At 51.2% G+C, this 21312-nt stretch overlaps 1 protein-coding gene and 1 long non-coding RNA gene across 7 annotated transcripts in view; one reads left to right on the forward strand and one right to left on the reverse strand.

Moving 5' to 3' along the window:
* Position 1: 1 nt before the first annotated feature.
* NDRG4 (NDRG family member 4) overlaps positions 2-21312 on the reverse strand; it is a 39242-nt gene continuing 17931 nt past the window's right edge. For 3 of the 5 annotated variants that reach the window (XM_088135422.1, XM_088135421.1, XM_088135418.1), the window contains exons 4-17: positions 16477-16582; positions 13450-13570; positions 12750-12812; positions 11530-11590; positions 9126-9212; positions 8718-8774; positions 7907-8010; positions 6294-6350; positions 6158-6209; positions 5342-5389; positions 4361-4396; positions 3668-3719; positions 2652-2690; positions 2-1819 (exon numbers count right to left, since the gene is read on the reverse strand). In XM_088135422.1, coding sequence (XP_087991548.1) covers positions 1665-1819; positions 2652-2690; positions 3668-3719; positions 4361-4396; positions 5342-5389; positions 6158-6209; positions 6294-6350; positions 7907-8010; positions 8718-8774; positions 9126-9212; positions 11530-11590; positions 12750-12812; positions 13450-13570; positions 16477-16582 — 1038 coding nt within the window. In that variant the 3' untranslated portion in view covers positions 2-1664. Of the gene's footprint in view, positions 1820-2651; positions 2691-3667; positions 3720-4360; positions 4397-5341; positions 5390-6157; positions 6210-6293; positions 6351-7906; positions 8011-8717; positions 8775-9125; positions 9213-11529; positions 11591-12749; positions 12813-13449; positions 13571-16476; positions 16583-18272; positions 18495-21312 lie in introns of those variants that run through there. The other 2 variants (XM_088135420.1, XM_088135419.1) reach the window with 2 other exon arrangements.
* On the forward strand, positions 1816-6300 carry LOC112542626 (uncharacterized). 2 transcript variants are annotated; one of them, XR_003086308.2, is made up of 3 exons: positions 1816-4156; positions 4816-4935; positions 5210-6300. It is a non-coding gene; the product is annotated as an uncharacterized LOC112542626 (long non-coding RNA). The 2 variants fall into 2 exon arrangements; XR_015795148.1 differs by having other exon boundaries at positions 1816-2577; positions 4045-4935.

The raw sequence follows: 21312 nt of genomic DNA on the forward strand, positions 1-21312 counted from the left end.
CTTCTGAAATAACGTCGCGGTGCTTTAATAGGTTCCGGGGGTTGCACTGCAAAACATGACGATGCCGGGCGGTCTCCGCCCCAGAGCTGCAACTTGGCAAGACAAGGAGGGTATGCACACGTTCAGGCTAACATTCGCCCTGCCCGCGGTTAACGGAGGCGCCGCAAGCAACGCCCCTCCCGGCCTGAAGGCGGCCTTCACCGGCGCTCGGAGGAGGGGGGCAAGCCTTGGGCATTCGCCCGCCGCCGCCGCCGCCAGCCCAGCTCGCCGTCGGGAGACACGCCGAGCCGGGCGCCCGCGTGAATCAAGGGCCCCGGCAGGGGGCAGAGGGGCCCGCGGCGGTCGCCTGCACCCGGGGCTTGGAAAGGCCACCAGAAACGCTCTCAGGCGGGGACTTCCTTCTCCGCGCAAAACGGAGGCCCGTGGACTCCCATCTGTGCTTTGTTCCTCGCAGGGGGCCATTGAGTGGGGCCTTGACTGAGAATTGACCTGATGCAGCAGCCATTTTGAATGACGCATCCCGAGAAAGAGCCTCGCCTTCATTCCCTCAGGCCCGATTCCTAACCCGCTAAGTGGAGTTGCAGTAATGCTGCAAATAAACTTTGTAGGTGCTGGAAGGGTTCTGTCTGCATAATCATGGTGCCCTTACATCCATCTGTCCTCATTTAAACACATCAGTCTGGCTCCTCCGCCGACTGTCTTTTACTGTGACCGGCAGATGTGGGCAACCTGCGGCCCTCCAAGTGCTACTGCCCGACAACCTCCAGCGTTCCGCACCACTGGCCACAGCGGCAAAGGCTGCCAGGAGGTGAGGATCAGCACCAGGTGAAGCACCGTGGCCAGAGCTCGTGGTCACACTGGCCGTGGACGTAGATCAAGGGGCTTCGGAGAATTCAGAGTGAGCCTCGGGGCTCCTGCTGCTCCCAATTCTGAGCCCCCCAAGCGCTGCCTCCACCGGGTGCTGCCACAGTACCAGGCAGCCGAGGGCGGAGGAGCCGGACGGGAGTCTGAGGGTGGCCTTTCTGGGGAACTTTCCACGAAAGCTAAAGGAAAACCCCTCCAGTGGTGCCTGGGCTGCTTCCCAGCTCCCTCCCTCTATGACAGCATCGAGGGGCCTGGAATCACCTACAGCGCAAGTATCTTCCAGAGCTGTGGCTGGCTCAGCATTGGAGTTACAGATCAACTTCCAAGCACAAGGCTAGATGGTGGCCTTCCACGCTGCTGTTTTCCATCCCCACCAACGCCCAGAGGTGGAGACATGCTGGGGGAATTCTGGGCACATAGAGAAGCTCAAACGTCAGTTGTTGGAGGCCCTTCAACAGGAATTGCTCTCAGGCTGGCCAGCCACAAGCTGTGCCCTGCTGGCCTCAAGGGCTTGGGGGACACAGACAAGAGGCCACTTTTGTTGCTACAAGGAACCAACTGGGGGGCTGCTTGTGAAGGACGAATTGGAGCAAGGGAACACGGCTACTCTAAAACAGCATTCCACCAACACAAAAGCAGCTGCTGCTTCCTGCTTCAACTTTGTATCTGTAATGGAAGGGGAGAGATGATAAGACAAGGAAACTAAAGCCACGAGAAGCGGCAAAAACAGAGCGGTGATGCGTGGATGGCCACGGTTCCCCCGAACAAAGACGGTGGCCGAGGGAAGGCGTCGGGGACCCTCAGCAGGACACCTCCATGGTGTGGTTGATCTGGCCCATGGCTTCACTGCTTTCAGAGCGGGTGCAGGCTCTGGGACGGCTGCCATCTGCCGAACTGGCACTGGTGAGGGAGGCTGTGCGAGAGCGGGCCAGGCGTGTCATGCTGGCTGAGGGCACTGCAGAGAGGCAGAACAAGTGTCACCCTGCGAGGCCAACTCAAGCACCCCAGAGAAGAGCCGAGAAGACACAAGAGGGAAGCCACATTCAACCCTGCCCAGCAGCTCACCCGTTTCTGACGGAAGCCCTTCCAGCAGGCTCTGGCTATACAACCTGAGCTAGACTTTCAAGCGTTTGTAAGAGCCGAGAGGCAACTTGGTGCCCTACGAAGTGTAAATCCTTTGCCGTTGGCCAGGAAGAGCACCAGGCAGCCTCTCTCCGAAGGATGACTTGGCCCACTCACCCTGACTGCACTGCCCCAACTGGCAGAGCCTTTCTGATCACCTGGGGCCCAGTGAGGGCCCTGCTGAGGCTTTGTCTCACCCCAGGCACTGTGGACAGGCCGGAGGGTATCCTCCCATGCATCTTAGTGGGAGCAAAATAGAGAGGAAAGTAAGCCTCTCGACCAATGGCAGGGGGCTCTGTGGGCGGGGTGTAGGGAGCTGCCCTGCACACCCTAACCAATGGCACTGGGGAATTAATGTCCATTCTCCTTTTCTTGTCTGGTTAGAATTGGATTCCCTTGGATGCCTCACCTCTGCTCTCTCTTGACCTTCCTTAAGATGCCCCTGGCTTTGTGGGAGCTGTTGGGGAAACCCCAAAGCATGGTCAAGGCGAGTTCCCTTGGCTCTCAGCAGCTCCCCCAGCCCGACTTCCTCTTCATGGCAGGGCCCTTGGCAGAAGCCACAGCGGGGAAGACACACTCTACAGCAGGCAGGTGCGTGGCAGAGGAGTGGCGGGGGGCACATGCAGCAAGCAGGAAGGGAGTGGACCCTGCAGGGCTGCAAGTACCTGATCCTCCACTCAGCCGCCGGTCCTTCAGGTACGCCACTGAGAAAAAGATGGAGAGTTGAATAGGAGGCAAGGGGGGGCAGCTCTGGGGAAAGGGGCTCTTGGGGAAGCACGCACACTCAAGGTTTGGCTGACGCCTGGCCAGACGGGGCAACTGGACAAGGGGAAGGCAGGTTTTACTCAAGAGGGCGCTCAGGCTGAACTGAGAAACCACAAGGGCGCATCCGCCCGCTTAAGGCACTCTGGGAACTGTGCAAGTGGGCCAAGGGGGGCTGAAGCCCTCCTTTCCCAGCAGTCTGCAAATGCACCCCAAGGCTGCTCTAGCAGGTGACGGCTTCCTGGGCCCGAGAGAGCCCCTGCCAAAGAACCCAGCACTCCCTTATGAAAAGGGGCCACAGGAATGGCTGGGAGCCGAGGGGCTCTCGAGACCCCTGCAAGGAAGCTGTGCCTGGGCTTCAGCAGGCTAGGAGGAGCCCCCGGCTTCTTTCGGCTTTCCAGCGTGGGCAGAAGCAGAAGGGGCTGCTTGGCTCCTGCTACTCCAGCCTCCCCCGTTTGCCCCAGTGTGGCTGGGGTGGGGACAGGGGCGAGCCACTGACAGAGAGCGACTGAGCAGGGGCCATGCAGCTTGGCCTCTGGAGAAAGACCAACCTCTTTGGAAGTCATTCAGCACCATCTCCTGTCCCTTCAAAGGATGCACCCTCTCCAGAGACCAAAGCAAACGCCCTCCAAGCTGAACCCACAAAGTTCAGAGAAAGTGAGCCCCCCACCCCCCGCTCCAACTGAAGCGGGCTATTTCTCCTCAATGAAATACAGGCAAATGATGCATCGGTGGACTGCACACAGACACATAAGCCCACATCTATGATGGCCTGGCCCTTGTGCAAGATCCAGCAGGACTGTGATCTGCTTTTGGGTCACGCGCAAACCAGGCCATGACAGGTGAGGAGAGTGTCTCTCAGTCTAGCCCCGGTGGCTTCACTTCCTACATGCCAATCCCAGAGCCAAGAAGGTCTTACCATAGCCCATTCCTTGAAGGAAGTACTTGAACGCCTCAGTCAGTTTCCCAGGCTGATAAGAAAGCAAAGGGGAAGGAAAGACACATGAGAAAAATTATGAATTTTCAGATATTTCACATTCAAATCCAGTTTGTGAATTTAAATTCTAATTACATTTGTTTTCTACCACCAGTGGTACAAATTCTACATCAAAATCCAAAGAGGGAAGGAAATATGTGAAATGTTCAATGTTGACAGCTGTATTATCATCCATTTGCTGCATCTCTTTAATTGTGTTTTAGCCTGTTTACCCCCTCCCAACTCCCAAAGGTTTGTAAAGATGCTTTGACAAGGCAGCTCCAACCACTTTGGAACCCAAGTGTGAATTCTCTCCACAGCAAGTCACAACGGCACTTGGTGACCCAAGAAGACAACTCGGCTACAGCTGTTCTTTGGAAACTGGCTCAATGGGGGATTTTCACCAGGCCAAATACACCATCCCCACACACAGTACGCATGGGGAGACAGAGCAAAAGCCTTTTCTGCCCTCTGATCCAGTGGCAATGCCATCGGTCCAGGCAGCCCTGCCACCCAGTGCAGGAGAGGGGGCCCTTATCCCAATTTCTGGCTCGCCAGTTTCTCAGGGGCCTGCCTGGAAGCCAGCCGGGGGAGGAGGTGGGCTTGGTTCTAGATACAGAAAGTGGGAGAGCTCACCTGAGTAACTTGGGGAAGCCCTCCGGAATCCGCCATCTAAGAGGAAAGCAGAGGCTGAGCCCGAGCAGGTTCGTCCTGCCCTCGAGACCCCAGACACCCACCCCCCACGCAGATGATTTGATGCTGCCAACCAGATTCCCTGGACCCAGGATGCAGCCATTTTCCACCTTTTCAGGATCCTCCTTCACTTGTTGCTGTTTTTAGTGCAGCTCTGCCCATTCTTATAAAATTATTGGGGAGGGGAAATGAGGTACGGGAAGTAGCAGGAGTTAGCCTCCAAGCCCTAGTAGGGGGGAGGCCAAAGGCTGCAGAGGCCCTGCTCCAATGGAAAGCCCAGAGAGGATGTGGCTGCTAACTCCAAGCCTGAGCAGCTTCAGCCAAAGATAAAGGATGCTGGGAGCTACAGTCAGCAACATTCCCTCCCCCCAACTGCCCTCCTTTTCTTCCTTCCTCAGCGGCTCGAGAGTGGTGGGCACTTGGGGATGAAAGGGAAGCAGCAACAACAGCTGGGAAAGGTGCTGTCTTGGCAACATCTGATGCACTTCTGGAGCAAAAAACTCAGCTTCCTCATTCAGGTAAGCAGGATGAGGCGCCTGTACGGAGCGGTCAGTGGGAAGGAGGGACATTAGCGCTTTCCATCCATGCCACAGCGCTGGCCAAACCCACTCTGCCATCACTTGTACAGGGGCCAATGGCACTTTCCTTCAGGGTCAATGGCAGATTCAAGTTTGGTGTGCCCAACTGTGTCTACAAGTGTGCAAACCCCCACATGCCTGTGCTTAGATTGAAGCTGCGAGGAAAGGGTCTGGAGCGAAGGAAAAGAGATTACACCACATGCTTGACTTTTAGGATTCTGCAGGGAGGACGCACACAAAGCAATTGGGCAACAGAGCAGAGGAACCACTGCTACAATCAGAGGGGGAAGAGGAAAACATCTGGAAACCCTGGCAAGAGTTGGAATGCACCAGTCTGCCAACTCACCTTCAGGAAAGTGGTGATGGTCGGGTCCAGCTTGGAGTTGCATTCAACCTGCAAAGAGCAAAGCCTGAGTCCCACATAATGTCAGGAGTGGGAGGCCACATGCCCCAGCGGGTGCCCAGACAAGAGCAGCAGCCTCCCTTCAGTTAAATCCAAGGAATTCCAGGTGTTAAGCATGCATCTTTTCACTCTGCAACTGGAGAAAATGTTTTTGAGGGGGAGGAAGCAAATGGTGACAGGATTCTTTAAACAGCTTCCCACAACCTGAAGATGGCAGGCATCTTTGTGTACAAAACGGGGCTCTGCCTGTTTTGTATTTATTCTGCTCCCTCCCAGTAATAGCCAGGTAGAACTTCCACCCCCAAACCTCCTTAGGAACCACCATGGAAACTGCAAGTTTGAAGCACCTGCCAGCCCTTTGCCCACAGGTCACCAGGGAAGAGAGAAGGGGAGGACTGGCTGCTCTGGGTCTCTTGCAGCCCTTTTCTCGAGCAGATTCAGGTGAGCCAGTCCACTGTTTCTTGCCAGGTGCTCTTCAGACACAGTGGATCCCAGTGACCATAATGAGAGTCCACTACACTTGGAGGTCACCAGATGGGGAGGGCTGGGTAGCCAAAACCATCCCAAGGAAGTCAAATGCAACACAGCAGCACAGGGGTGCTTGGGGAGGCAATGGCAGCGTTTGTCCCCGGTTGCCTTCTGGGGGCTGCAGCTGAGAAATGGCGCTCTGGGCCTCGTAAAGATAAAGAGCTTCGATCGAGCTTCCAGCCACGAGCAGGCAGGCCCCTTCAGCACAGTCGAATCGACTTCTTTACTCACCACGCCATCTTCTGCCGGTGCATTGTCGCCCACCACCAGCATCACTGGGCAGCTGTGAACCCCAAGGGGAGAAATGCAGTCAGCAGAATGGCTTCTCTCCCGGCCACTGCCATCCCGCTGTCCTGCTGGGACTTACCGGAGCGTCTTGGCATTGGGCATGCTGCCAGGGCGGTTCATCTCCAGGTCTCTGCGGCTGAGAGAAACAGAACAACTTCAAGAAGTCATTCAAGAAGACGCGCAGGCCAGGGGATGTTTCTAAGCTAGGTTTTTGCCCTTGCTTTTTGACAGAGCCAAGTTGGGGCTTCCTTGGAAAATGGGAGCTTCCACGAAGGGTGGGTGTGCTGGCTGGGAATGATGGGAATTGCAGTCCAAGACATCTGAAGGACAAAGCACTTTCACACCGGTCCAAGAGAGAGTTACTAGCAGGAAGTCCACCTGTCCTCCTGCCTGCTTCAGCCCACCGTGGAACAGCGCCTTGGTGGATGTTCCTTAGCAACACCACCGGTCTCCCTGTTTCAAATGCTTTTGCCTCCTGGTGGAAGGATGACATAGCAGGAGGGAGAACCAGTTGGCTGGCGTCCGTTCCCTTGGTAGGGGCTTCAAAGCCCCAAGATCAGCCTCTGTAGCAGGGCTACCCCTCGCACTCCTCACAGACATGCGTCTGGAGTCGGGAATAAAGAAGACATTGACGTTAAGACAACCTGGTTTTTCAGGACTCAGGAATGTGAGGTTTTATATGCCCTAACTAGCACTCTGAACTGTGTCCAGAAACAGGCCAGTACTGTACTCGTGTTCCTCACAAGCAGCTGCAGGTATCAGTCTGGCTGCAGCATTGTGGACCAGCCAAACACTTTTCAAGGTCAGTCCCACGTGTGGGATGTCACAGGAGTCCAGATGGGATGCAAGTGAGGGCAGATTGCTCTGACTACTCCTAGAATGGGGGCACCTGGCATGGAGGTTCAGGGCCCCATCTAATCATGAGGGAAAATGTTTCTTAAGCTTTTATTCCAAATCAAGGCTGTGTTTCAAAATACTCAATTCGTTATTTGCTTTGCCTTCTAACATGGTGCTGCTGCTACTTTTATTCCTTGGTGATGATTCGTAACTTAATTAATTGGCTTATTCTGGGTTTAATTGTTCACCCTGAAAGTTTGGCTACATGATGACTCACAAGCTCAAGCAGACTAACCTCCAAGGAATGTTATTCACACCATTAAGCAGATTTTTTTTTTAAATGCAGCTTTACAAGCAGTGAGAGCAACTGACAAAGATAAGCAGGGAGATAAAGGGTACAGCAGAAAATTTTAGAACATGTAAGAGTTTACAGCAATGAGACTGCCAGAGGCAACCCACTCCACATGCTGGGTGCCACAACAGAAAAGCCCCCTCCCAAAGTGTCGCCACCTCTGGTTCCAAGGACCAAGATGGATGTTTCACAAACCGCCTCTGTGTAATCTTTTAAAAGGGGAAAAACCCAGACTTGTCGGATGGCAGTAACCTGGTCTCAGCGCTGCTGCTTTTGTGTGCCAGGAGCCAGCCCTGTTTCAAACAAGCTTAACTTGCAGGGGACCATAGAGGGGCACAGCAGCTAAGCTTCCCACTCCTGGTTTCTACAAACAGGACGAGGGTATTTCCCAGGATGCAGAAGTCCGAGCTGACTCCCCTTCCTCCGACTGCCTTTCAGAACAGGCCTCGTCGCAGTCCAAAGGGGCTCAGGGTCATAGGCAGCTTTTGGGGGCCCTGCTTTACCTGTTGTACATATTCCAGAAGAGCTGCAAGTTGAACTGGTTCACCATGCTGGCAATTTGCTGACGATAACTCTGCACCAGCTCCACGTTATTAGCCAACTCCTCCTGTGGGCATGGAGACGGCACAGGCAAAGGCGGGCCTGGGAACCAGCTCCCAGAGCCCAGGCCATTTGTTGAGGAGGCAGCCAGCCCCCAAAGCCCAGCCTTGCTTGGGACCTACGGCTCTTGCCTCTCTCAGGTCAGGCCTGGAATACAGGGCCTGCAAGGCAGCAGCTGATGGCTAGCACTTCCACCCTAACCCTTTCGCACAGCCCATCCCAGTCTGGTTCCTGGGGGAAGAACCTGCAGGGGGTGGGGGGCACGGAAAGAGGCTTTTGCAGCACCAGTAACAGGCAAGCTGGGTACAGAGGTTCTGGGACCAGTCTTAAAGGGGGGGATGTATCTGTCCTCCCACCAGCAGCTCTGGGGTCTACCTGCATTGAAGGGGGCACCCCCTCCCACTCAGCATGAAATACAACCCAACTATTCAGATGAGACTTGATCGCAGATCCCACAGTGCCTGCCCAATTTCCAGTGTTAGTGGCTTGGGACATCAGGGAAAACCATCAGCAGGGAACGGCTTCTTATCCCCACCGCCATCTTTGCATGTGTGAATGGGCCTTTTAAAACAGCTTCTACAGTCATCCTACTAGAGGCTGCCAGTCTTACACAGCAGTGATCCTAAGAGGAGGGGAAGGGATTCCATGTCTTGTAGGAAGGACCCTTAAGAGACATACTCCTCACTCCCACCTGCTGCTGCTGCTCTGTCTTACCTGGCTGAACAGGTGAGATAGCACCACGTCAGATAACGTGCTGGTCAGGCCAGAGAGCTGAAAGAGGGAAAGAGGTGTCGAGCCAAGGATCACCCTCTTAGATCCAATGCAAAAGCCAGCCGGATGCTCAGAGTCCCCAGCGTTCAGACAGAGCCTCAGACCCCTTCTCTTTGCCAATACCCCGCCTTTGATACCCAGAGCCTCTGCATAAAGAGGTTCCATGGCTGATGTAGAGTGCTCTTCCTACATGATCCTTTTCCCAACCTGATCCCTGCCAGATGTGTCTCTGCCACCTCTCCAGATGTTCTACACCACTGCATTCAGGTTGTCTCCATTTTCCAGTCCTTTTTGGCACACCCATCTCATCAGCCTGGAAAAATTATACACTGACCCACCCTGGAAGCCCACCTTGCTGGCAGCCCAGTCAATCCAGCCTTTGGCATTTGGGTCAACGTTAATCAGAACAAGGCCTTCAACCAGATCTGGGAAGATCAGCTGCAGTAAAACAGACACAGAGTTTATTCTGGATAACAGATTTGCAAGCATCCAAAGGCAAGGGAATATGCCTGTTAATACAAATGCACTGGAAAGATAACCTACAGGTTGCATTCATACAGCACACTTAACCAGATCCATATAAGATCTGGAGGCTACATTTGGATAATGTGTGAAACTATGGCTGTGCAACGCGCTTGAAACAGGTGTTCTGAAAAACACATCAGCATAAACCAAGTCCTTCCTTTGAAGCCCTGAAGCAGCTACACCTTCTGCAAGCTTCAGAAGCATTTGCTGGCCATTTCTGCATCAGCTTTGCCTACTTCTCAACAAGAAAGTGTTTGCATGCACACACACGGACGTCTCAGCCCCTGAAGCAGCTGCATGAGCCTTGCAAAAGCTGCAGTTGCCTTACACTTTGAAAACAGGGGCTTTTTTCATGCTAACAGGCTTTGCAAAGCCCCCTTTTCAAAAGTGTTATGAAGTCCTAGTACTTACTCGAAGTTAAAATATTAAAGAAGTGGGCTTGTTATTTGAGAAGATTCCTGAAAGAGCCTTCTGGTCATTATGAATGTTGAAAACATGGTCCCAGAGATATCTGTGGAACTTCCTGACACTGTGATATAAGCAAGGGCTTCAACTTGCATATGAAGAACCAGGCTTGGGGAAGGATGATGAAATGGAAAAAGAAAGTAGTTGGGGGAGGATGGGGTCAAGCCAAAGGAAGGGAGATAGGAAATACATAGGCAACATGGTTGGTCCCAAAGTTGACACTAAGGGGCAGAAGGAGTGACTGCAAGGGTAGTGCCAGGTCTATCTGTAATAAGGCCAGCTTAACTGATTGTGGGTGAAAGGAGACCAAGCATCTCTTTCTGGGTGCATGAGGACAGGGCGACTGAGAAATTCCCACAAGGGCCTCAGGCACTGCATCAGCCCCAAGCTCAAGGATGGAGTGGGGCTGGGGAGTACATTTTGTGAGATTTGATGTTTTTGGTCATAGCTATGTTTCTCTCAACTTAAAGTCACCTTTTGTGAAAGGAAGGTATGTTAAAAACCGAGAAGCCCTAGGAAGGCTTGAGGCTCCTATTTCCTTTTTGGAGCAAGTCACTAAGAAGGTGACACTGAAGTTCAAAAGGTCAAAATAGCGCAGAACTTCCTGAAGACCAGCAGCAGTTTCCTTCACTGCTGATCTCCTAGTCAGAATATCATCCGAGTATGGCTCAACAGGAAGGAGGGTATCCATGAAGTGATGGAATATTCCAGAGGTCACAGAGATTTGAAATTGGGCACATTTAGCTGGGAATTTATTTATATATATTCATCAGCCTGCGTGCCACTTCCATCACAAAGTGACTCTAGGCAGCTTACAAAACAGGATTAAAACCTCAAGTAAAAAAAACTACAAAAAAGACAAAACCAGTAGTAAAACACATAGTGCGCGTTGGGAAGGAGTCCCTAAAGAAACATATCCCAGCGCACCACCATCAGGGAACTGGCCTGTGGGAATCTGCATCCGATTTTGCAAGGGTTCCTACCCAGCAAGAACTGCAATTGGCCGGTTGCAGGCCCTGGACACGGAGACTGCTTAAATGCCTAATCCACAGTGTTCTGATAATCTCCACCCAACCTCCCTTTTCCATGAATACGGGGATGATAGGTAGAGTTGACTAGGCCTCTGCAACTTCCAAGAACTCCTTGTCTCCCCTTTTGGACTTTTTGCGGGAAACAGAAAAAATGAAATTATGACATATGGATTTGATGATTAGTAAAACTAATAGATTACAGAAAAAATGGAAGCTAAATTATAATCCTGGAGTTTAATGTATGTTTTACTCATATCTGCTGTAAAAGAAGCCAGAAGTCATTTTTTTTGTATTTCTGCTACTTTTTTTATCTTTCTGCACTTCTCCTTCTTTCTCTTTATTCTTTCTTTTTTTCCACTCTTTTTCTTGATTATTGGTTCTTGTTAGTTTTTATCTTTGTTTTTAAACTTTATTATATAATAAAGTTATTATATAAAGAACTTCTCTGACAGAATTTTGAAGGCATTCTAGTTTTTCCATCTAAGGCAGAGGGCATATTTCTGACGTTCATGTGAAGAGGTCCAAGCCCTGATAAAAGCAGAAGAGCTTTAAGCTAGATTAATGTCCACTGGGTTGGGCCACATGGTTTCTACTCTAGAGGATGCCAAAGGAGAGTGTTCCTAGGTGCTATTCGTTCCTTCTCAGAATGTGGCATATAATGCATACAAAATCCCTCTGTTTAGGAACCATTTCTCTTAAACACTAGCACACAAAGACCAGGGCTGAGCACTTACAGCGAATTTGGCAAGGATATAGGCACCTGCTCCAACTCCAATTCCAATCACATATTTGAACCTATGAAAAGAAAAGCATCAGAGACTTCTTTGCACCACTTCCTTGCCTCACTCACAGCCAGGTTTCCACAGCCCGCTTCCAAGCCTCCATGGTTCAGTTTAGGGCCAAATAGAATTGGGGTCTTGATGCTTGCTGAACTCTTTCACTCCAGATTTGCTTATAGTATAAATGATACCAAACAATCATATACTTCACAGGAATAAGCTTGTTGTAGATGAACATATATAAACCAAACTAGCTAGTTAGAAAAGAAATAAGATGTACATATATTTACTCCAACCAAGGTTCCCACGTTTTTTTTTTTTAAGGAAAACCTTCATCAGAGGAATAGTGCAGTAAAAATGCATTAAAAACATGGGTATGAGTATTCTTTTCCATCTATAATCACAAAGCAACTTATTACTTCAAAATAATAGCTGTTAAATCAGTAATAATTTATTTGAATACTTCACCCATCTTGCACTCACTGCCTTACTACTTATGAAATATGGGTCCAGCTTTTTGTAGAAACCCACCAGTGGTGTCCAATTTCTTTTCAAGAAGCTCCAAAACATGCTATCTCTATAACAACTTTGTTAGGCTAAGCAGGAAAGTGGGACGGGGTTTGATGTGAGCCCTGCTCAGCCTAAACACCCCACTGGGCCCCCAACTCAAGCTTTATCAAATAACGGTTGGGCCCTACTGGCTCCATGGGCTCATTCTTAAATATTTTCAGGCAAGGCTCTTCAACTGTTCAACCACTTGCTCAAAAGGGCCAAATTCTACGTTTTGGAAAAATATCCCACATCCTCCATGGGTGTTTGTTCAACCACCTCTAAAGCAGGAAATCCCAAATATCTTTAAACAGCAAATTGCAGGTGAGGATGATGAGCCAGTTTGGTCTGGTGCTTAAAGGCACCAGTCCAGAAACTGGGAGACGGTGAGTTCTAGTCCTGCCTTAGGCACAAAGCCAACTGGGCCAGTCATTCTCTCTCAGCCCTAGGAAGGAGCAGGCAGTGGCAAACCGCTGCCAAGAATGTGGCCAAGAAAACTGGTCACCAGGCACAAGAGTAACAAAGTATTTGGCGACAAATACTCTCGTTCTTGTACCACCCTATAAAGGCCATTCTGCTATGGCAATTTGAGCCCCCCAAACAACTTGATGACACCTAACGCTCACCCAAAATGTTGGACCACGCTGGGCAACATGGCGGCTAACTGGTCCATGGAAGGGTACTGGTACCTGTGGAAACAGAACAGATGAGCAGACCAGAAAGGTTCAATCTTATCCTGGTGTGGGGCCAGGTACTCAAAAAGCAGGGGCCAGGTACTCAGCAAACACCCGCTCTCCCTTCTCTGGGGTAGCTGCTCCAATGTGTAAGTCTCTCTCCTCTGAGTTAGCCTGGGATTCCTCTATCCCCAACTGGGGCAGCTCTATAGGCGTGGGGCTGCTATGCCTGGCTCCCACGGTCCCTATATTTGCAATTCTGCAGCTAACCCTAACGAAATTCAGAGCACGTTTGCCTGGATTAACTCACAGGTTAATTAATCCCTTAGACACTCTGTCATTATTTTTTACACGATTTGCATAGCACCAACTTCAAAGTGACAGTAGCAGTTTGTGATAAAAAACTGTCACCCTATTGCCGCCAGACCTTGCTGCGGTGGCACGCGCACGGATTGCTACCACCCCTGCATGACGAAGCAGGCCCTTCTGAAGGAGCACTTATGGCCCCCCTTTGAGTCCTCTCTGAGCGCCCCACAGCAGTGATTCTGGGGCAGAATCAAGGGGCCCAGAACAGGCCTGGCAAGGAACCACCAGGGACACAATCGCAGCCTGCCCCCTAAGAGGGGGCAAAGGCATGCTGGAAGATGCTCACCCCTGAGGAAACTGGGAGGCCCCAGCCTGCTGCCCTGGAGCATCCACGTGGCAGACCACAAAGTGTTTCGTGATCTCCTGCATGTCCTCAGAATTGAAGAGAGTGTTGAAGCACAGCTTGTCTGCAAGAAATTAAAAAAAAAACAGGGATAAAAAATAGGATTAAAACCAAGTGGCACCTCTTCTAAAATAAACCCTGAGCTCCCTCTGGGACCAGTTGGCTCTCTTAATATTCCAGGAGAGACAATCTGAGGCCTCTTTCCCTGTCTTGAGGCCAGAACTCTCTCGGCCCACAGACTGCACCGTCTCTTGTTGCTCCGACACTAAAGCATTTTAGGACTGGTGAGACTGCTGCTTTTCCATAATGAATAAAAGTGGAATGAAGATGATGGTTATTTACTCATGCCTTTCCAACACTCTCTGCAATTCAGCTGTGATCTTTTCCAACATTACTCAAGCCCTTCCTGTTTGTAGATTCAACCCATTTCAGTGTTTCCTGCAGGGAGGCTGAGGGACAATTTGCAACCTTATCAGGGCAAGCGAAGGCACTCTTGCAAATGAGCAAATCTGCTCCCTTGAAGGAGCCCGCCCAGCTTCCACTGACTGGAATCTCTTCCTTTGCCTATCCTTATCCGCACAGGTCTCCAACGCGGAAACGGCTGAAATAAACCGGGGCAGGAAAAGAGGAGAGCTAGGTCATTCCTGCAAAAGAGCCCCTTCATATGTTCATACTTATTAACTGGCCTTCAGCTTACAGCAATATCAAACAATTTTAAAATATTTTTGAATGTGTAAGCTGAAAATTGATACATACTCCCATATTTAAACTAAACAGCGTAGGCAATTCTTCCATTTCCAAGGTGATGTCCTGCTGTTTCACTATGTACATCAACATAAAAACGGGAGGAGACAAGCAATTAAAGTTCCCCTACCATATGTTCGCCCTTTCTGCAGAACTAGGGACAGCCTGGGAATTAAGGTAGGCCTTTCCTCTGCTCCACCACCCCACCCAGGCAGACCCTGGGCAGTAATTCCTGAACTTCAGGAGACAAGGATCTTGGGACGCTCTACCAACTTCACCCCTGGCACTATACACCTGAAAAAATACAGGGTGGTTTGGCAAAGGAGAGTGACGGTGAGCCTCTCTCGGCACACGTCTCAGTCCTTGGGAAGAAGGGAGCAGATTCTGGGGAAAAGACTTCCAAGAGGCAGGAGCCTACTGGTGTCTTCCCCCTCGCGGTGGGCCAGACTGGCAGGCCATTTCTCTTCCCCTCTGCAGACCTCCAAGGTTACCACATTGAACAGCAGCTGCAGGACTCAGCCACTGGCAGCAGCCTAAACAGGGGGTAACCCAGGGACCAAGTGGTAGAATCCACACCATTCATTCATCCCTCCCTCCCAGCTTCAACCACCAATCACCCCCCTGAAGGTGTGGTGGGGCTCCCCCACATAAATCCCAAATAAACATGTCTGCTGCCTCGGGACTGATGGGGCAATCAGTGGAATGATCCAACCTGTGTTTACAGAAGAGGGGAAGGGACGGATACTTTAGAAGGCCTCCCCACCCCAGAGCTCTCAGTGCAGAAAATTGCCTGGTGAGGCCCATTTCATGCCCCCATGCCTCAGGGCTGAGCCTCCTTCAGTTCAATGTGACTTAATTCCAGAAGATCATTGGGATCTTCCATCCTCTTCTCTCCACAGATCCCTCCCCATATCTGCCAGCAGGAAAAATGTTCTTAGGAAGACATGCCTTTTTTATTCTCGCTTCTTGTCGGTTGGTAGTCAGTCTTATAGGACTGTTAGAATCCAAAAACTATAGAAAGAAACAAGCTGTGCTATATTCACAGCATTTTCATGATCTAACAAGCTAATTAATTCCATTTTAAAAGGGAGAAACTTTTGTCCAACATAGCTTATTCATGGTACACCTGTGAAACTTCCTAATAATCACTTTTCTTAATGATCATAGACTAACCTCTTCATTTTGGTCCGAATTCAAGAATTCAGTTCCAAAATAATGTAGCTACCTTAATGGGATCCACCTTGTCCTCCCTTAAACAAAAGGATTTAGCTTAAAGCTCTTTTGATTAAGTTTCCATCGCCCAGAAGATCTTCATTTCAGTGGTATAAATGTGCATCCAAGAGACCCAAACTTTCCATCGGGGCTCCCGTCAGCTGCTCCCTTTTAAGATGCTACTTTCCACTACCAGCAACCCAAAAGGCACATCAGAAACATCACTCTCTTCTCGCTCCCATCTGGAAATTCCAGATTTCCTCTGGCTGAGTCACCGGTGTACCTGTTTGGATACGCTGGAACGAACAGCAGCCAGTGCTTTGCCTCCATCTACCATTTCTAGAAAAGAAGGGCTCTTGAGATAATGGCAGATGGCTGCCTCTGTACCTTCAGCTTCAGCCTCCCTGTCTCTTACTGTCCACACGAGTTCTTTCTTGCTATGTCATGGTACCAGTGGCCCCAGCTAAGTTTGCTGGCGACATTCCAAGCTTATTCGTTTTTTGTGGATTTGTGTGTTTGCAAGCATGGCCTTTTTAATCAATTTATGCTTCAAAGTATTATGCAAACACAGCCAACGTTAGACCGTTTGTTGAACTAAGATTAGGGAAAAGAAATCCATTGCAGCATCTTCAGCATTTACGTCCTTGTCCGTAGAACAGATCCAGGCTAAGGCCAAAAAGGACAGAAAACCTTTTTGCTATGTTCATGCAGCATACGCAAATTAGTTAATACATTTTCTGGATTCACATTATACACTGAATTACAAATTAACCAAAAGAATTGGGTTTGCACGCTAGGCTAAGCCATCAAAACTAAGTCCTGGGGCTTTGAAAAACTTCATGTATCGTCAAATGTCAACAAGATGGCAGCCTGTCACTGACCACGTCAATCCCGCTTCTTTCTGGTAGCCAAGCACAAACAGCCAGTTGCCAAGTCAGGCACAACAGGAACCAGGCTTAGGGAAAAGGGGGCTGTCCCTCCTTCCCCAACCCAAATTAAAAGTGATCCACTTACGATTGAGCCCCACATCATGGTACGTCAGGAGGGCCGGGCGGTTTCCTCTGGGGGATCCCCGAAGGACAACGTGCAGCAGTCCGTATGGCGTTTCGATGTCATGCTCCTGCAGGAGAGGAGGAGAGGTGGCAACACTCAGGTCAGCCCGGCAGAAAGGAGGGTCTCGGTCTGGTTCCTAAGGGAGGCCCAGAGGAAGCCGTGGCACTGAGAGCATTCTTCCATCTGGCTTGCCTGGCTCGCCTTCACACAAGAGCCCTGCTCACACAACCCACACTCTTTGCATGCTATCACCTCACCCTCAAGGGTTACCAACAAAAGTGCCTTGGGCATCGCTCCACCAAAACAGCTGAGCATTTTATGGCTGAGAACACATTTTCTGGGTTACACCATATGTTGAACCATGAACAAACCAGATGCTCAGCCCCAGAAAAAGATTAGCCAAGTTGATTATGTTGTGCAAATGCATCAGCTGCATTTTTACCTATTATAAACACAAATATAACTGCACTCTATGACACTCTCTGGAGCTCCAGTGAGAGTAAACAACACACAGCTTCACCCGTGGTGAATTTGTCTCCTCTGTAAACATGCGGGGGAGCAGATCGGCTGGGCCCCTTTGCTGCTGCTCGATCCTCAGAGTCTCCTTCTCTGCAGGGAGGCACCAAGCCCTCCTCGAATCTCTCTGCTCCGCCTCGCCGCACAAGGACAAGGCTCCCTGTTGGAGTAGCGCGGTCTAATGACGGAAGGGCCTCTCCTCCCACACGCAGCAGCCGAGAAACCCAGAGCCAGCTAATGAAGGGCCTGAGCCTCTGCCAAAGCAGCAGCTTTCCAAGAGGTGATCGAACCCCTCTAGATGGGCCCAGCTGAAACCTACTCAGGACATCAGGCTGACTAAGCAAGGAGAGGCGCCAGGGGCCAAGCACTGGAGACCTGAAAGTCGGCAGCATCCAAAACGCAGGCCACGGGCAGGACCCGTGACTCGTGGGTACTTGGACCCCACCTGCAGCTGCCGCTGAAGGAGAACAAGCCACAAGGTCAAAACCTTCATTTTGCATTTGCAGCGAAATATTTAATGAAGCGTCTCAACATTTTGTGCTCAAAATGGTTCAGACTAAAATGGTTTGCGTGGCTTATCCATCATTTTGTACCTTAGTGATAACGTCGGAGAGCCTGGAAGCCCAGCAGACACCCATCATCCCCGGCAGGCCAGCCTTGTCTCAAACCACAGGGAACCAGGCTGGGCACCTGGAAAGCCACCCGCGCAACCCGCCAGAGGCAACCCAGCAAGGCTCCCCTTGCCGAGAAGGGCCCTCAAGGTCCTCCAGCAGGACGGCTGCCTTCTCCCTCCAGCGGCAACCCGGGCAACCGCAGAAGTCCCGCGTAGCCTCAACGGAGCTCCAGGCCCCTCCGCTGAAAGACGCCAAGAGGGCCCTGAAGCCTCTCCCGGAAGAAGGAGCACCAGCGTCGGGGGCCCCAAGCTCGGCTCCGGCCGAGGGGCCCAAGAGCTCAGCTGCCCGGCCCCTTCGGCAGGACGGGGGACTCCGCCTCGACGCCCGGGAAGCTCCGCCAGTCCCCGTCCCGGAGGGAGCCGGGAACAGGGCGACCGCCGCGGAAGCGCGTCCCCGCCGGGCCAGGCAAAGGAGCGCAGCGCGCTCGCTCGCTCGGCCGGGCAGGCGGGCGGGGATGCCGGGCTGCGGGTCGCCGAGGAGGGCAAGGGCCGCGGCAGGGCTCGCCCGCCCTCGCCGCCGAAGCCGCTCCAGCCCACGGCCACCTTGCCGCGCCGCGTCGCGCCTCACCCCGCTTCCGTCCCAGCGAGCAGCAGCTTCGCGTTGGCGGTGCGCGGCGGAGCCGGCGGCTGGCGCACCTACCCCGTCCCAGCACTCCGGCATCTCGGGGGCGCCCGGAGGCAAAGCGGCGGCCGCGTCCCTCTCCGTCTCTCCGCGCCGGCGGGCCCGCCTCTCTGCAGCTGCGCCGCACAGCTCTGCAGTGGGCTGGCCTCCGCCGGCCGGCATTTAAAGCCACGCCGCGGCCCCTCCCTCGCCCCCTGCGCGCCGACTCGGCGGAGCTGCCCGCGGCGCCCGAAGGCTGCCCGGGACGAGCGGGGCCCGGCCCGGCCGGGGCGCGGGAAGGGCAGCCGACCCCTCCCGCCGCGAGCAACGCCGCGCCCGCAACCTGGGCCGGCGCCCGATCTCGCCCCGCGGGGCCACTGGCCGGAATTCCGCTGCCTTCGTCTTTTTGCTCGGAGTGTCCGCCCCTGAAGGAGCTGCCCTTCCGTTTGACCGGCGAAAGCGACCGTCGAGACCCCCCAACCGAGCCAAAGCACCAGCACCAGGGAGATGGCTGGCAGGAGGGAGGGGAGCGCCCTGGAGAGAAAAGCCCTGGATTGTATTGTGCCAGTCCGGGGGTGGCATTTACCGCGCGTAATTCTGGCCCAACAACAGCTTCTTCCCTGTTTCGATGCTGCCAAGACCTTTGTTGCCAACTGCAGCCAGGCCTCATGCCATCTGGCATTGTGGGCAGGGGAGGCAGCCATCCTTTCTCCAGTTGTGCTGGGAGTGATCCTAAGGCTGGCTCCCCCTTCTGAGGTCAGAGGGGAGCTCAGTTCCACTCCCCGGAAGAAATCTGCCAGGGGTCTCTCCAACACCAGGTCCCCATTCCTGGGGCATCTTCTCTCCCTCCAACTGCACGGATTGTGAGCAGGTGCCTCTACTGAAGAGGCAGACATTCCTTCCTGCTCTGGATGTTTACGCCATTTATTTTTCCTAAGTCACCAGTAATTATTTCAAAATCCATTAATGGGAAACAGATATGCTATTCATGATTTTCTTTATCAGCAGCAAATTTCTAAGAAAGCTGAGGTCAAATCAGTAATATTTGCTTTATAAAATCCCTGATTCACAGATGTCTGTTCACTGCCTAAATTTCAATGTCCAAAGACTGTCTGCCTCTCTGCCTTTCCCCCACACTTGGAGGCACACTGCACCCCCCAGAAAGACCGACTCCTGCTCAGACTTCAGCCTGCCAGATCAAATCAGTTGCAGACCAACAGACCAAGTCACACTAAGACTGCGCTTGGTTGAGGAGACCAGAAGACTGATTGTATCTCTCGGTCAGAGTCTTTGGACATGTAAGGAGTCTAAGCGTAATTCCTGAAAATCTACACCATTTGTATAATCTCCATTGGCTGTGTTTGTGTGACTCTTTGATTCATGGTTGGTGATGGTTTACTGAATTAACCCTAATTTCTGGGTTCACGGCACACTGAAATTAACCACTAGGACTGGGATTGTACAAGTCTTAGCTAAAATCCAGTGGGATAGTTACTGTGTTCTGTGAATCTAGCCATTTTTATCTATCTGCCTCTATCGATCTATCTTTCAAATATATAGCTGCCCATTTCACAAGAAGTGGCTCTGGGCAGCGTACAGAATAAATAAATAAATAAATAAATAAATAAATAAATAAATAAAAACCGCAAATATGTCAAACATAGTCTGAAGCATAGATGCCCGTGACAATAACCATTGGTCAGTCCTATCCTTTGAGTGGCTCTGCATCAAGGTAGAGGGAAGTGCTGAGCTGTTCAATCTATTTATAAATTAACTGGATGAGGGGTTAGAAAGCATGATTACCACATTTCCAAGTGACAAAAAATAGCAAACACCTAGAGGACAGGACCACCTTGATAAGCTGGAGCAATGGGCAAAAAAACACAAGGTTAATTTCAACAGGGACAAATGTAAAATTAGGACTGAGTACTGTAGTTGTGAAAACGATCTGGGTGCCTTGGTGGACTACAAGCTGAATATGAGCCAACAGGGTGGTGCATCTCCCAAAAAAATCAAATGCTGTCCTAAGCTGCATTAATAGCAGTAGTGTCAAAATCAAGAGAAGTCATCATTCCTCTTTATTCTGAGATACTTCAGACCACATCTGGAATGCTGCATTCAGGTCTAGGCACCAAAATTGGAAGAATATTGTCAAACTAGCCTGCATCCAGAGGACAGCAACCAAAATGATAAGAGGCCTGGAAGGAAAAACTTAAAGGGATATTTGGAGGCGTTTGGCATGTTTAGTATGCTGTCTTTCAATATCCGAAGGGCCATCATGTAGAAGACAGAGTTGTTCAGAGTCATTCCAGAACACAAGACAAGAAACAGTGGGTTTAAATGATAAGGCAGCAGACTCTGGTTGGACCATTCACCAATGGTCCAGGGTAAATGGGAAGAGGCAGATTCTTCTTTGCTTGAGGGGCTGAAAGAGGCTAGTCAGCCATCTGTCAGAGATGGTGTGGTAGCTGATCTCCAGGATCCCTTCCATCACCTATTCTATGACTTTAAATTATAGTGAGTCCTTTCCATGAAATGAAAAATATGAGTTATTCATTGCATTTTTATCCTGGCCAAGGAGCTCGTGTATGTTTTAAATGTACCACAGGCCTGAGTGTTGGACAAGCGAAGAGCCCGTGTCCCACCCAAAGCCCCTTCTACATTTCAAGGCTTCTCCACACTGACTCTCATATGCCCCTTTTGCCATAGCCTGTTTAGGCAATCAGATGCTGTCAGCCCACTACAGACCCTCTACGTGCAAAATGAGGCCAAGATTCTAATTCATTTGATAATGGCATGAGGAAAGACAACAATTAAACAATTTAAACATTTTGCAGGGGACTTCTAGGACTCCATGGTTACATCTTCAACTTGTCACAGTTGTGGGAGGCTGATGGTTTAATTTTAAAATGAAAAAATGAATCCAGCAAATACAGTAGATTCTGTTTGAAGAAGCCAATTTGACAGTTCACAGCTTCCACGGTCAGAGTCAGGCGCTGGGGGAGGC

This window comes from Python bivittatus, unplaced genomic scaffold (assembly GCF_059951505.1).
Source record: "Python bivittatus isolate LINGU-HERP-01145 unplaced genomic scaffold, Pbiv_v1 ctg000170_np1212, whole genome shotgun sequence".
NCBI classification, from domain to species: Eukaryota; Metazoa; Chordata; class Lepidosauria; order Squamata; family Pythonidae; genus Python; species Python bivittatus.